Consider the following 13,746-nt stretch of genomic DNA (forward strand, 5'->3'; position numbering starts at 1 on the left):
TTTACACAGATCAGTCAGTCGTCAGTCTCTTATGTTTAATGTCATTTAATTTTTGCACATAGAGAGCATGTACATCATTTGGTCATACATCTGCATATGATACAAAAGTTTGTCTTTTTATTCTTTTGTTGCTCAGTGGTTCTGCCAACCTGAGATCTACACACACTTAATTATGTTGTATGGGGATTCTCTGATGTTCCTTATGAGCATTAATCTGTTAATTGTTTCTGAATTTAATATGATCCTCCTCCTTGATGTACAAATATTATTCTGTGCTGTGAACTCCTTTCATTGCCTGCTGTCTGAAATGCATATGCATAACTAGCTTCAACAAGTTACTGTTCTTTATAGTTGTACAATTTTCAACATCTCACATGTATGGCCCCATGGGTATTCTCTCTTGGATATCTCTGTCCCAGAAAAAAAGTTTTGAACCAGAGGTCTCGTTAGGATTTTTAAACTAAGAGTCCATGGTTCCCACTTTGGTAAAAATATGAGTCCCATCAGGAAAAGTTGCAGTCCCCTCTCAGAAAACTATGCCAATTATAGTAACTATTGGTTGCCATAGAGTTTAATTTCTTCATTCTTTATAACACTGACATAGCTCTTGCTTGTCCATCAGAGTGAGTCTGAATTGTTTCAATCCAAGGAAGATTTTATTCAAAGCACTAAGCTAGGCATCACACACTTTCATACACTTGGCTAATGTCCCTTTCAAATTATCAGTTCTAGCAACTTTAGCCCTCTCCTGAATCTCACAATCTTCGTCAGTTTGCCGTTGAACCCCAAAATACTCATTCAAGTCTTATGTCTCAACATGTCATGATTCCGAGGTCACGTGCACTGCTTATTCCGTTACATTTGGAAATGAACACAAGAATGAAAGCTAAAGTTGTTTATTTGATGTACTGTTATAAATGACCACATGTACATCTCTGGGTATTTCTGCCTCTTAATTCAAGCACTGTAAATATCAGTAGATTTTCCCACCCAGCTGCCAGTCAAAGCCTTTGATCTCGCCACTTAGCTATTGCAGCATGTTCTTTTGATGTACTCTTATAATGGTGATGATGGGAGGGGGGGGCTTTCAACCACTAAATTCTGTCATTGTAAATATCATCACAGCTAACTGATCAACACATTTTCCCAATATGCAGGTGACTGAAGCAGGACTGGCAAGTATATGAATTTTACCGCCCGCCTAAATAAAAAAAACATGAACCCTGCCAAAGATTCACTTCCTTGAATCAGTGTTTTGCTGCCTCTTATGCCAGATTTTTCTCTTCCATAATGCTGTATTAGGGTTTTAAGTCCAACATTCCCATAGTCTGCTTGTTTCGACATGGGCATATTTAATAAATATAACCGGCATATTGTCCATCCAACACATACATCGGACTCGCACTCAACATCAATTTTGGGCTCAAAATCACACACTGGTATTTCCAGAAACATTTTTCTAATGTCCAACAGACCGATATACATGAAATTCATTGTCATCATAGCTATCACCAGCCAGTATTTGCCGAGTGAAAAACGTCGTCTGAAGACAAACTGTGTTGTGATTCAAACATTTTTGGTTTCCTGTGTGGCCCTTATTGGAAACACGCATTTGTAAAACTTCCACGATGAAAGTAAGGCTAAAACTCCATAAAATGCCTGTTTCAGGGCCAATGAACGAATCAAATTTCATGTAACAGCCATTCATGTCGAACCAAAGTATCCAGATATCTGGATGTCGCATTAAGCGTTGTGAGACAGCTGCGGCAGCACGAATTATGTCGCGAAATGCACTTTTAAAGTTAAAGTTAAAAGTTTAATAAAAAATTGCATATTGCGCAAAGCACATTTTTTATATCTGCGGCGCTGACGTAATTTGCCAAACGCGTATCACTGCTTTAAAAGTACGGGAATTCGTACAAAGTACGTGCACTAGCGTGTACTGGCATCATTTTCTGACCCAATGTTTTATTCACATTAGACTGCTAGGAGGGGGGTAGATGCGATTTTAAATATATATTCGGTTTTTTTTCTTTCTTCTTTCTGACAAACCCACCAGCGATTTCTCATTTTGTTAGCACAACCCACAACAGAAGTGATTTTCCTAACCAACCTTCCACTGTCAGAATCAAAATAGTTTGAAACACAACCTCCTACAGAAGTTTTTTTGAAGTGCCGTCCCCGGGGGGGATATATGTTTTACTGGAACAGCCCTGACTGATGGGATATCGATATTTCAAGAATAATTACGTAGCTTCCCATTGGTTGTGTGAGGTCACGTGAATATGCTTAATTTGACACAATTTCAATAGTATATGCTGTTACGTGCAGTCTACTGCGAAGTACAGTTGCAAGTATATATAAAGGAGAAAACTAAGCAACCAGATTCATTCCGATTTTCAGAGTAGTTCACACTTACTGTGTTGTAAGTCTGCAGACATGTTTTATGTTATAATTAGATATTATTTGAGAGGAAAAACATTTGTTTGAACTGTTCAGTTGAAATAGAAAGTGCTCATTATTTGAACTATAGTATTATTCTGAAACTGTTATAAATTATTTGAAGGAATTCTGGACAATACCATCTTGACAATAACATGGATATTGGAGGACCAGCACATTTCCTGTATTGGAATTTATAAGGAACTTTATTTTCATTTAGGACTTTCATAGACCTTTATGAGGACTAGCTTGGATTCACTTCATAATACTGTAAGTTCCTCTCACATTTTTCATTTTATAACTTTGATAATTAAACTGTTATGTTTTATAAAACTTGTTGGCTTTGGGTTTTTTCTGTTAGTTAAGTTTGTGATCATAGAGTTGTAACATAAAAGGACTTCACCGTTACAATGAACATATCCACATATCATGAAGTTCAATTATTTCAAGTACAAAACTATTTCCATATAAATGCATGAATCTGTTTGGTTATTTGAAATAAATTAAAAAAACTAAGACAACCATCCCAAACGAAAAATGGCATTCTCACCTATTTCTAATGTTAGACTTTGAGTTTCGATTCCAGAGACTGATGCTGACTGACCCTGAAAGATCAATGGATGCTACACCAAGAACCTGTAGTTCCACTATCAACCCATTTGCCAGGTGAAAACGGTGACTATGATCTTGTAGCAAAAGATTTGCCTGCAAAAAAAGATGTTTTCCATCTTTTATATTGAAATGAGATATACATGTATAATAACATAAAATAATGAAAGTCTCTTTCATGCAGCTTCTTTGAAACTGGTGGGGTAATAAATACGCATCAACAAGTTGATGTAACACATGATCCAAGTTGTAATTTATATAAATTAAAAGTACTGCTGGTGAATTACAATCCATTTATAAAATTATTCACTTCTGACCTTGAACCTTTAAAATGTTTGACAACCTAAAGCCTTGTGAAGAAAAGTATATAAAGACACTTCATCATGGAGACAAATTTATAGTCCTTTGATTAAGTTGTTGCAGTATACATATTCTGTGCCCAAAATTATAAATAACGTAACTGGCTCTAAAATATGACATCATTGGTAGGATGCCTTTTATAAAAATTTGGTCAAAATCTGTGGAATAGTTTTTAAGAAATCCTTTACTTTGTCTATTTTTTTAAAATGTTGGATATATCTGACAGTGGAATAATGTCATCTGTAAAAATTAAAGACCTTCATATCAGGACAAATGTGTTCAAATTGAACTTAGATTAATATCATCTGTATTCATGTCAGAATGCTGTCGAATATGTTCGAACTCTGTCAAGTAGATTCTGAAAAGAAATTTATATATTTTTTCTAGTTTCTGTAAAGGCAGCCATATTAATGTCAGATCAGCACAATCTTACATAACTGAATGATCTTCATTCCAGAATGCATATTTGGTCAAATTCTATTCTGTGGTTCTTTCGAACAAGTTTCTTTAAAGTTTGTATATTTTTACTGATGGTAGCCATTCTTGATGACAGACTTGCGGCTCTGGGATAAATATGAATGGCCTTCATCTCACAATGTTTTGATAAGATTTGGTCAATGACTTTTCAGTAGTTCTTGAGAATAAATTATGGAAAGTGTTTCTATTATTTTGCTAACAGTGACCATACTTGATAGCAAATTGAAATCATTTGCAAAATTCTGAAAGGTCTTTATGTCAGGATGCTTTCTATAAAATTTTGGCGAATTCTTTTAAGCAGTTCTTTAGAATAAGTCATTAGGGTGTTTCTGTTATTCACTAATGATGGATTAGCACCATTTATGTAAATTTGAAAGTTAAATTTGGTCCAAGTCTGTTCAGCAGTTCTTGAGAACAACTCATTCAAATCTACTATATTGTAAGTAATGGCTGTCATAATACTGTAAGTAATGGTTGCCATATTTGATGACAAATCAGCATCATTTATAAAAAAAACTGAGAAGATCTTGAAAGCAATATACTTTTTTCAGATTTTCTCAAATTCTGTTCAGCAGTTCTTTTAGAAGTCATTTTTAAAATGTTATATTCTATGGAATGCTGGCAATATTTTCTGGTGCATATGCATCATTTGTACCAAAATATTAAAATCCTTTGTAGCTGGATGCTTTTTGCCTGATTTGGTTGAAATTTGCTCTGAGGTTTATGAGACAAGCAAAAAGCAATTCTTAACAGACAATGCACCTAGGAACGATGATGCACACTGAACACAGGCCATATCCTATCTTGGTCTTTAGGCCAAGTGAGCTAAAAATTATAATACAAGGATTGTGGACAATTTCTGCAAAGCATTGTGGTAGGACTGGTTCATACTAACATTCAATTACAAGGATTGTGGACAATTTCTGCAAAGCATTGTGGTAGGACTGGTTAATACTAATATTCAATGAATCTCTTCTTTGATTTTTTAGGTTTTTATAACGTGAATGCATCAGGAAAAATTTTCCGAGTCACCGCAGAAAAAGCAACATGGTTTCCCAAAGATGATTGCTTCAGCTGCTACATTTTAAATTGAACAATATTGGAATTTCTTTATGTGATTAAAATAAACAAGGACATGATACCTAAGGTCAGTAATAATTATTCTTAATTTGATAAAATATTTGTTAAAGAAAATTTGGAGGTTGTACCAACTTCAAATAATACACAGTGTACTATAAATGCCTGTCTTTAGCTTTCATTTTTTGGTCATAGTACATTTCTCTAGTACCATTAGTTTTAATCTTAAATAGCTTTCAGAGATGTTATCTACAATATAAATGCTAGACATATACCTGTAAAGCCGAAACTGGTTCTGAGGGGGCATTCCATACAGCTGACATAAGTCCCCCTGATCCCCTGAAAAATTCCACAGGGGGGAGGAGAACATCCATAAGGGTCAGTCCCATCCCTGCTGTGGCCTCCACCCCTTCCTCCAAGGGATCTGTTTCTTCTGATAAAAGAGACTCCAACCCCTCAGCATAGATACCAAACTGTCATGATCGAAAAAAAGGTAAAAACTTTAATCAAACTAATCTTAAAGTATTCTGAAGAAAAAAAATATTTTGCCACAATAGCCCACCCCACAGCAGCAAAACTATAAATGTAATGATGCTGCATCCTTAAACAGAACTATCGTTTATTGCTTAGTGGTTTGTAACTTCTCATTTTCACCAGAACTGGTAAAGTTTTATAAAAGGAGAGGCTGAAGCATGACAAATAGGACTGCTGTAATTGATTTTAAAATTCTGACTGTGGGAAACAACCATCAATCCACATGTTTGCACTGTTTCAACAAATGGATTTTTAGTTATCTGGGCATGGGTAAATGAGGGAATGGTGTAAATGTTTCAAATGTACTAAATAAGATGGCTAGTGTCTGCAAGTTATGCCCACAACTGAAGCACTGCTATAAACCATGTGAAAGTGACCTCAAGTTCAATAGACTGAATCTGTATGTCACAAAATCAACTTTATTAGCTTCCTAATGATCACCCTAATAATTAACAAAATCCATCATGCGGTTTAGGAAATATCAGCAAATACAAAAAGAAAAACTGAATAAAAATTTTCTATAACTGGGCCTTGACCCCAGAGTCAAAGTGATAAGCAAAAGTGTGGCAGAATGAATTGTCTTTCCATGATAATGATTCTTCCGAGTAAGAATATATTCCATCAAGGGTTTTGTAAATATAATGTTACAACTTTATGGTCTTAAAGAGTAAGAAACAGAAGGAAGTACAACCAGCAAGTTTTGTAAAATTTTAAAAAATGCATTTCTCAAGAATACAAATTGAAAATTTACAAGGAACTTACTGTCTTGTGTATTAAATCCCAAATAATTCTAAATGCTCTATCATAAGTCCAAAACTATTATGTTCTGAAAAAATTCCAAGCATCTTGAATGTGCTGATGTACCAGTAGTTTTGATCTATCAAAAGAATATAATCTCATATCTTTGAATGAGTCCTCAATAATCCCAAAACAATGTTTTAGACTGAAATGGCAATGAGCACTTTGTAATTCCAGTGAATAATTTAAAATAAATAATTCCTCTCAAATTATAACTGAACACAACTAAAAATGATTCCACCACAGACTGATCTTAAGATAGGAATAAATAACTGCCCACCCAGTCGCTTATATACAGACTTCCACTTGACCTATGACACAACAAAATGCCAGGCATGTTAGATTTTCCCATCAAATTCATAAACAAACAAGGTCAGGCACTGAACTTAAATTCCAATAAACATCATAACAAACTCAACTCGGACAGGCAATAGAATTTCCAAGTGAAAAACCAAGGTCCTGTAAGCAAATTCTGGTAAACATATTAGTAAAAAATGACATTACTTGGGTAGGCCCAAACTCCTACCCTCAATTAAGGACAAAGTTCAAACACACAATACAAATAAAATACACATAAAAATGGGTAAATGAAAAGATTTCAACCAAAACCTTAATGTAAATTTTCAATGCAAATTTAACCCCACTATCAATAGGCAAATCAAGCATGTCATAGAACGAATTGTCTTACAGTAGTTCTCCCATTAAAAAACTAAGCTGGCCAGCCTAATAAACACATCAAACTACAGGGAGGCTCATTATCAAAGAGATCCTCTGTAAATGTTTGCCAAATTTTTTAGACATGTTGGTGGTGGTGTAATTAGCTTTTCTTCAAGCATTTCTTTGTCATTAGATCAATACAACAGCTTTATAATGATTCATGCTAAGTTTCATGAAAATCTATCAAAGTGTTATGCAAATGAAATTTTTTAATCAAACCTAACAATTTGATAATGACAATGACGACAGTAATGTTCCCAATAATAATTGAAAGTAACCATGTCTTGCTTTTTCACTAACAAGGGTTCAGTTAAAAAAACCAGCTGCAAAAGAGCACTTTATTAATATAAACCATAAAGTATAGAAAAGAAAGAAGCAAAAAAAAACCATATTAATTTGGGGAGTTTGTGGAACTCGCTTATTAACCAAGATGAATTTCTAATGAAATACTTTCTGTTAAAAGGACCCCTCTCCATATAATCCTCATACCTCCAGTAATAGGTCATCTTACTGAACCACTTCGTGCCTGCTTTCCTAACATGATCACACTCATGAGCTGTTTTTATTGCATACATGTTTGCCTTGTAACTGGGGACCACTGCATTGGTTCCATGCCTGCTCTGCTTTTCAGTGCCAAACTAACACTTACATTTAGGAATGGTTGTCTGTAGTTTTCCCCTACTAAGTCTACTATCATGGAGGATCTTTTCATCACTCCTATATAAAGCCCATAGGTACACTTACATTTAGGAATGGTTGTCTGTAGTTTTCCCCTACTAAGTCTACTATCATGGACGATCTCTTCATCACTCCTATATAAAGCCCATAGGTACACTTACATTTAGGAATGGTTGTCTGTAGTTTTCCCCTACTAAGTCTACTATCATGGAGGATCTCTTCATCACTCCTGTTCTGGACATCTGCATATAAAGCCCATAGGTACAATTTGTGTCTTGAGTCTCTGAAATATAGAAATATCAGTTACAAATGAAATAAGCTCAAAACAAATTTGCAATAATAAAAAAACCCACAATAAAGTGCATTATTCAAGGACCTGCTTGGTTTTATCGCATTAATTAAATCTTTTGTATCAAATCTTTTAATGGGGTGGAATAAATGAAAAGTTAAAAGGTTAATGATCTTTGAAAAGTTGCCTATCTTGGAAATAAATTTAATTTATACCAAAAACAGAGAACAACTTTATCAGAAAAAGTTCTTTATTGATAATTATTCATAGCACTACTATAAAATGAGTAATCTGCCATTAACCAGCCTTGTCCCCACCCCGTTTTTCTCCATGTCCAGCAGGGATGGCGTCTCTCTCATAATTTTGTTTTTAGTTAACTCAAAATCTTGCTTATAATGTGGTCTATGCTTCTGGACTCATGCATGAGATATCATGGGAGAGGTGCACATAATTCTTCCATACTCATTTCTTATCAATTAACAAGTTCATCAACATGTCTATTTCAATTACTAACTTCTATAATACACTTCAGCAGTCACTTTTATTGATCTTAAACAAAATTGTATTGTTGCTCTAAACTTTAATAAGTTTAAGAAGTTTTACCAAAGTCTGCTCATTCCTGACTGTTGAGTACTCTGTAGGTAAGTTCCAGACTATCAACCACTATTGACTTTTACAATGGTGCACTGGCATTAAATTGGGTAAAGCAAATAAGACATTGTGTGTAATCATTATCAGTGCAGGATGTGGATAGTAGTCAAATTTGTTTCCAGTATGCATAGTTTTCAATGTGACATCACTGCAGGTAACATTCAATCCAGTTTAAGCAGGATCAAACCTCATCTAAAAATCTTTGATGTACTTTAACAATGAGTTTGTGTTATTTATTTCTCAGGTCATTTATATAACGATCTTCCAAGGAATACTGATCAACTTGTAGAAAAATTGAGCGAATAATCTCCATGTAAAAGTATATGTTATCTGTAATGAAATTGTAAAACATCCCACACATAGCTGAAATAGTTGGAACTGAATACCTACATGAACTGTATGACTTGTATTTTTGAAAATGCTAAAATTAAATTATGGTCACAGCTATCCTATTAAACTTCTCTTATGAGAATTTTGAATCTGAAAGCTAAATAGTCTGGTAATAAATAACAATGGTCAAAGCTCTAGGTAAGAAATCTACAAATTAGACAGTTAATTCTCTCATTTCAAACTAATTTCATATCTTTAAATCCAATGGGTTAATTTGTAAACACAGCAAATTGAGACTTAATCATCTAGACATTAATCGTGCCTTTCTGAACATTAGAATGGTTTAGTGGCCAAAACTAGTTCTGGTTGCAATAGATTACATGGCTCTGCAGTGATCAAGTATTATCGTTTCAAATGTACACTGAATGTATGGAACTTGAATAAATAGTTATAGGTTACTGCATTTGTAAGGGAAATGTGAATGAGTTTTTTCTCAGTAATTATGACCTATGGAGTGCAGCATTAGTCTAAAAAGATGAGTTTATATTTTCCCATACAAATGCAGTAACCTTTTCATTTTATACTAATTATTTTATACCTGAGGCTTAATAAAAAAAACAGCTGACTACAAGAAACAAAGTAACTGAATTTATGCTGTATTCCAAAATAAATACACAACCATAGATTTATCAATACACAGTAACAATATTAATAAGCACATAGCAATGCCCAGTGACCTTTGAACTTAGATGCGCCATCAGCATTAGTTTTAAAAAATTATTGTTTTGGTCTACTTAAAATGAAATTTAGAGTAATATTGTGAATGAATGTGCACTGAAACAACTTTTCCAGTTGGTCTTGAATGAATGGATTTTGTTTTTTATTGATCCAACTCATTTCGCTTTTCTGCTTGTAATGGACTGGATGTATTATTTTCTTTTCTAATAGTTCAGTCAGTCCATATGATGTACAGATGATAAGAGAAGTGGACTAGCATTGAATAAACTGCATTTCTCTTTCTGTTCTGTCATTAATTGTTTTGAATCATAACATGCAAAGCATATTAATTCTTTTAACTGAAATTTCTAAGATTCTATGGAATATCACATTTCCTTTTGAGTGCTGTAAGGAGAATGTGATTTCAGTTGGAAATGTAGTCAAATTTACAGTACAATTTCATGGTGTGTATCAAGTTTTGGAATGAATGACATGGGTCATGTAACTCAGATTTGCAAAATTTACTAAGAAAGTACATTCTGAGGAAATTCAAGATCCATAAATATAAGTATCTTTATTGCCATTCTTATTACCAGCTAATGAAGACATCTTTATACCCTGTGACTTGCATGCTTGCTGTTAGAGGGACCCCAGCTATGACCTATATGGCTTGTACTGCTAGCCTAACATTGTATCAAAATAGTTAAATGGGAACAATTGTAAAGCAGCTGTTGTATGACAGTCCATGTAGCCAGTGAAAATATTACTTTTTTTTCGTAATTTTGGCTTATTGGTTCAGATGCTGTTAGTTTCCTACCAAAACCTTCAGTTGCATTTTGTGTTCAAATTTAGCGTTTTGACAGATTTGTAAAATGGTATGTATCTGATAGATATATGATATCCCTTGGCCTCAATATGCTTTTCTGTGCTATTTATATAGGTCCTAGTCATAACCATTATATTGTGAAAACTTATGAATATTTCAGTCTTCTAAATGATCAGAATTGTATTATCAATTCCTGCATCTCTCATGATTCTTGTTGAAATTGTGAATATCATGTTCATTTGTATGCTTGTTTGAAAGTTTCATTTGTGACTCAGTGATCATGTCCACATCATTAACTTTATCGTCTATACTTTGAAAGTAACAGAACAGTTTGTTCAGTTCATTCACAAACAAATCTCATTAACCAAAAGCTAAGCATCTACAATATAAGTGTACATGGTTTGTTTACAAAGTAGTTCCTAATACACGATACTATTTTTAGACACAGTTGTTATCAGACCTGCCAACCCTGATGAGTCCGTCTCAGTAAGGCAGTTGATTTTTTCCATAAGATTGATCAGTTTTCAGTAAGGTGGAAAACAATTAAAAGTTTGATGTATCGACAATAAACATTATGTTCAACTGAAAAGTTTGTAATGTATGCATATACTTTATTTACCACTAGTACAGTTGCACAAACTCTAGCTCCAAACCCTATTTAGCTCAATGGCATGTGTCTCTCAACTTGATATAATTCCTGGAATTTATTTTCCATTTCACATGACGATGGCAATCATATTTCCTGCCATGAGTCATACTCAGACTGGCACATGATGTCCATTAAATGTAATTGTGTCCTTTCCAGCTTTTATTCACAAGAATCTTAATACTCCTTTTTATTCTTCTGTGTTGATTATTAACACTTTTCTAGAAGCTTATTTTCCCTTTCGTCTTAAACATGCATCGCTTTCTGGATGCCATTTTTAAAAATTCTATAATCAACGATTCGATTATGCAGACGTTTCACATGAACAAATAGGTGCAGTTAAAAGCGTCTGGGGTGCTGCTGTAAAGTTAGTCTGGTCACCTGACTAATTTCACTAATTCTAAGATGAATCCTGATCCAAATAAAACAAAGATGAACCAATTATCCAGATTTGTGGCAATGATAGTTTTTTCCTAGTTTTTGCTAGTATGCCTAAGTCCGTATTTTAAGGGTAATTTTCATAAGATGTATAGCAAAGACGTAAGAGCTGGCAGGTCTGCAGTATGGAGCTATGTAGTATCATAAAATACTGCACGATTTGGGCAATGTAAAGTTAACAAAAAAAAAAATGCACATAAAATAACAGTTTATTTTGACTGCTTATCAAAGCACTGAATCACAACTAATTTTTTTCATTACAGTGGTCCCACTCTTATATGTTCACCCCTTCTGCACTGGGAAAGTGGCTGTATACGACAAGTGGCCTTTCCATATTTGTGAGAAGTATAGGCATATATATGTAGTAAAAAAGCTACATTTAATTTCAAAGAATTTAGCATTAATAATTAAAAGGTTCCTTTTGTCTTAAAAATAGAATTATTTCAAGTGAACATACATTAATGATTCTTAAATGTGAAATGAGAGTGGGGTATTGTTGGCATGAGCATTGCAAAACCATTTGAAAACATCATTTAAATCTTGGTACAAACAGTGCTTGGCAGTTAGAATCATTCTCTTTCCATTTACACCATTTTCCCACTTCTGTAAAATATTCTCCTTGTCTGTAATGATGTTTGAGACCATCCAAGATCAATTTTGTCTGCAAGAACTCTTAAACTCTCCCCATTGTTGTTAAGCTGAATAATTTTCTTTAAATTTATTAATTTTTTGTTTATAAAGGAAGTGATACATGTACTGTCACATGATTTTTCAGTCTTCATTTGGTACCCTGTTTTGTTCAAGGTTAATTTATCTTTCTATGTGAATCCATACAAACTATTTTTAGCTTTCCTGGACCATGCTATGATCTTGACAGTTATGTCCAGTCATAATCATCAAAGAGAAGAACTCAATAGCTGGGTGAAGCCCAAAACTATCCCAACATTGCTGTGCCCATTTCATGTAAATGGTGGCACTTCTTTCAGTAATGAAAACATAATATCAAGAAACAGATGTCAGGAGATAACTGGATTAATTCCTTTTCTGTATGAATTAAATATTGGTTCTGGACATATAAATAAAATGTGGCTGCTTGTGGGTGGTAAATTTGACATTTTTGGCCTACAATGCAGACCACATGCCACATCAGAGGGGATGCCACCCACAAATGGTACTTCTGTAAAAAAAAAAATTCATCAGATCCCAGAAGAGGTGGCTGCTGGTGAGGTGGGTGTATAAGAGGGGGACCACTGTATATCGAAACAGACATTATAAATTAGTCATGTTTTTTTATGTACGGGTAGTATTATTCATGCAAAATAGTGCTAATTCAATTTTGGTGTTTTACATCATGCTGAGCATAATTTTTCCACCGTCAGTGAAAATAGCTGATAAAAGGATTGATAACCTGTTTACCAGCAAAAAGTATTTTGCAACTAGAGTTAGCCCAACATACCTGCTAAAAGACTGCTATATGCACTGGACTTTAGCCCAACATACCTGCTAAAAGACTGCTATATGCACTGGACTTTAGCCCAACATACCTGCTAAAAGACTGCTATATGCACTTGACTTCGCCCAACATACCTGCTAAAAGACTGCTATATGCACTTGACTTTAGCCCAACATACCTGCTAAAAGACTGCTATATGCACTTGACTTTAGCCCAACACACCTGCTAAAAGACTTCTAAATGCACTCGACTTTAGCCCAACATACCTGCTAAAAGACTGCTATATGCACTAGACTTTAGCCCAACATACCTGCTAAAAGACTGCTATATGCACTAGATTTTAGCCCAACATACCTGCTAAAAGACTGCTATATGCACTAGACTTTAGCCCAACATACCTGCTAAAAGACTGCTATATGCACTGGACTTTAGCCCAACATACCTGCTAAAAGACTGCTATATGCACTGGACTTTAGCCCAACATACCTGCTAAAAGACTGCTATATGCACTAGACTTTAGCCCAACATACCTGCTAAAAGACTGCTATATGCACTGGACTTTCCTCTTTGTGACATTACATGATAATTATTTAACCAAATATCTTCTAGTACTGATGCCATAACAGATCTGTAAAATAAAAAAATTGAAGATAAAAAAATAAAATTTAACACGAGTACCATAAACAGAACATTATATGCCCAAC

General features: G+C 34.2%; 1 protein-coding gene across 1 annotated transcript in view; it reads right to left on the minus strand.

Moving 5' to 3' along the window:
- LOC149803206 (microsomal triglyceride transfer protein large subunit-like) overlaps window positions 1–13,746 on the minus strand; it is a 144,367-nt gene that overhangs the window by 72,960 nt on the left and 57,661 nt on the right. The window contains exons 13-16 of the mRNA XM_089952828.1: window positions 13,573–13,670; window positions 7,854–7,975; window positions 5,241–5,438; window positions 2,993–3,147 (exon numbers count right to left, since the gene is read on the minus strand). Coding sequence (XP_089808954.1) covers window positions 2,993–3,147; window positions 5,241–5,438; window positions 7,854–7,975; window positions 13,573–13,670 — 573 coding nt within the window. The remainder of the gene's footprint in view (window positions 1–2,992; window positions 3,148–5,240; window positions 5,439–7,853; window positions 7,976–13,572; window positions 13,671–13,746) is intronic.

Source organism: Sinohyriopsis cumingii, chromosome 3 (assembly GCF_028554795.1).
Source record: "Sinohyriopsis cumingii isolate HCF-2022 chromosome 3, ASM2855479v2, whole genome shotgun sequence".
Lineage (NCBI taxonomy): Eukaryota > Metazoa > Mollusca > Bivalvia > Unionida > Unionidae > Sinohyriopsis > Sinohyriopsis cumingii.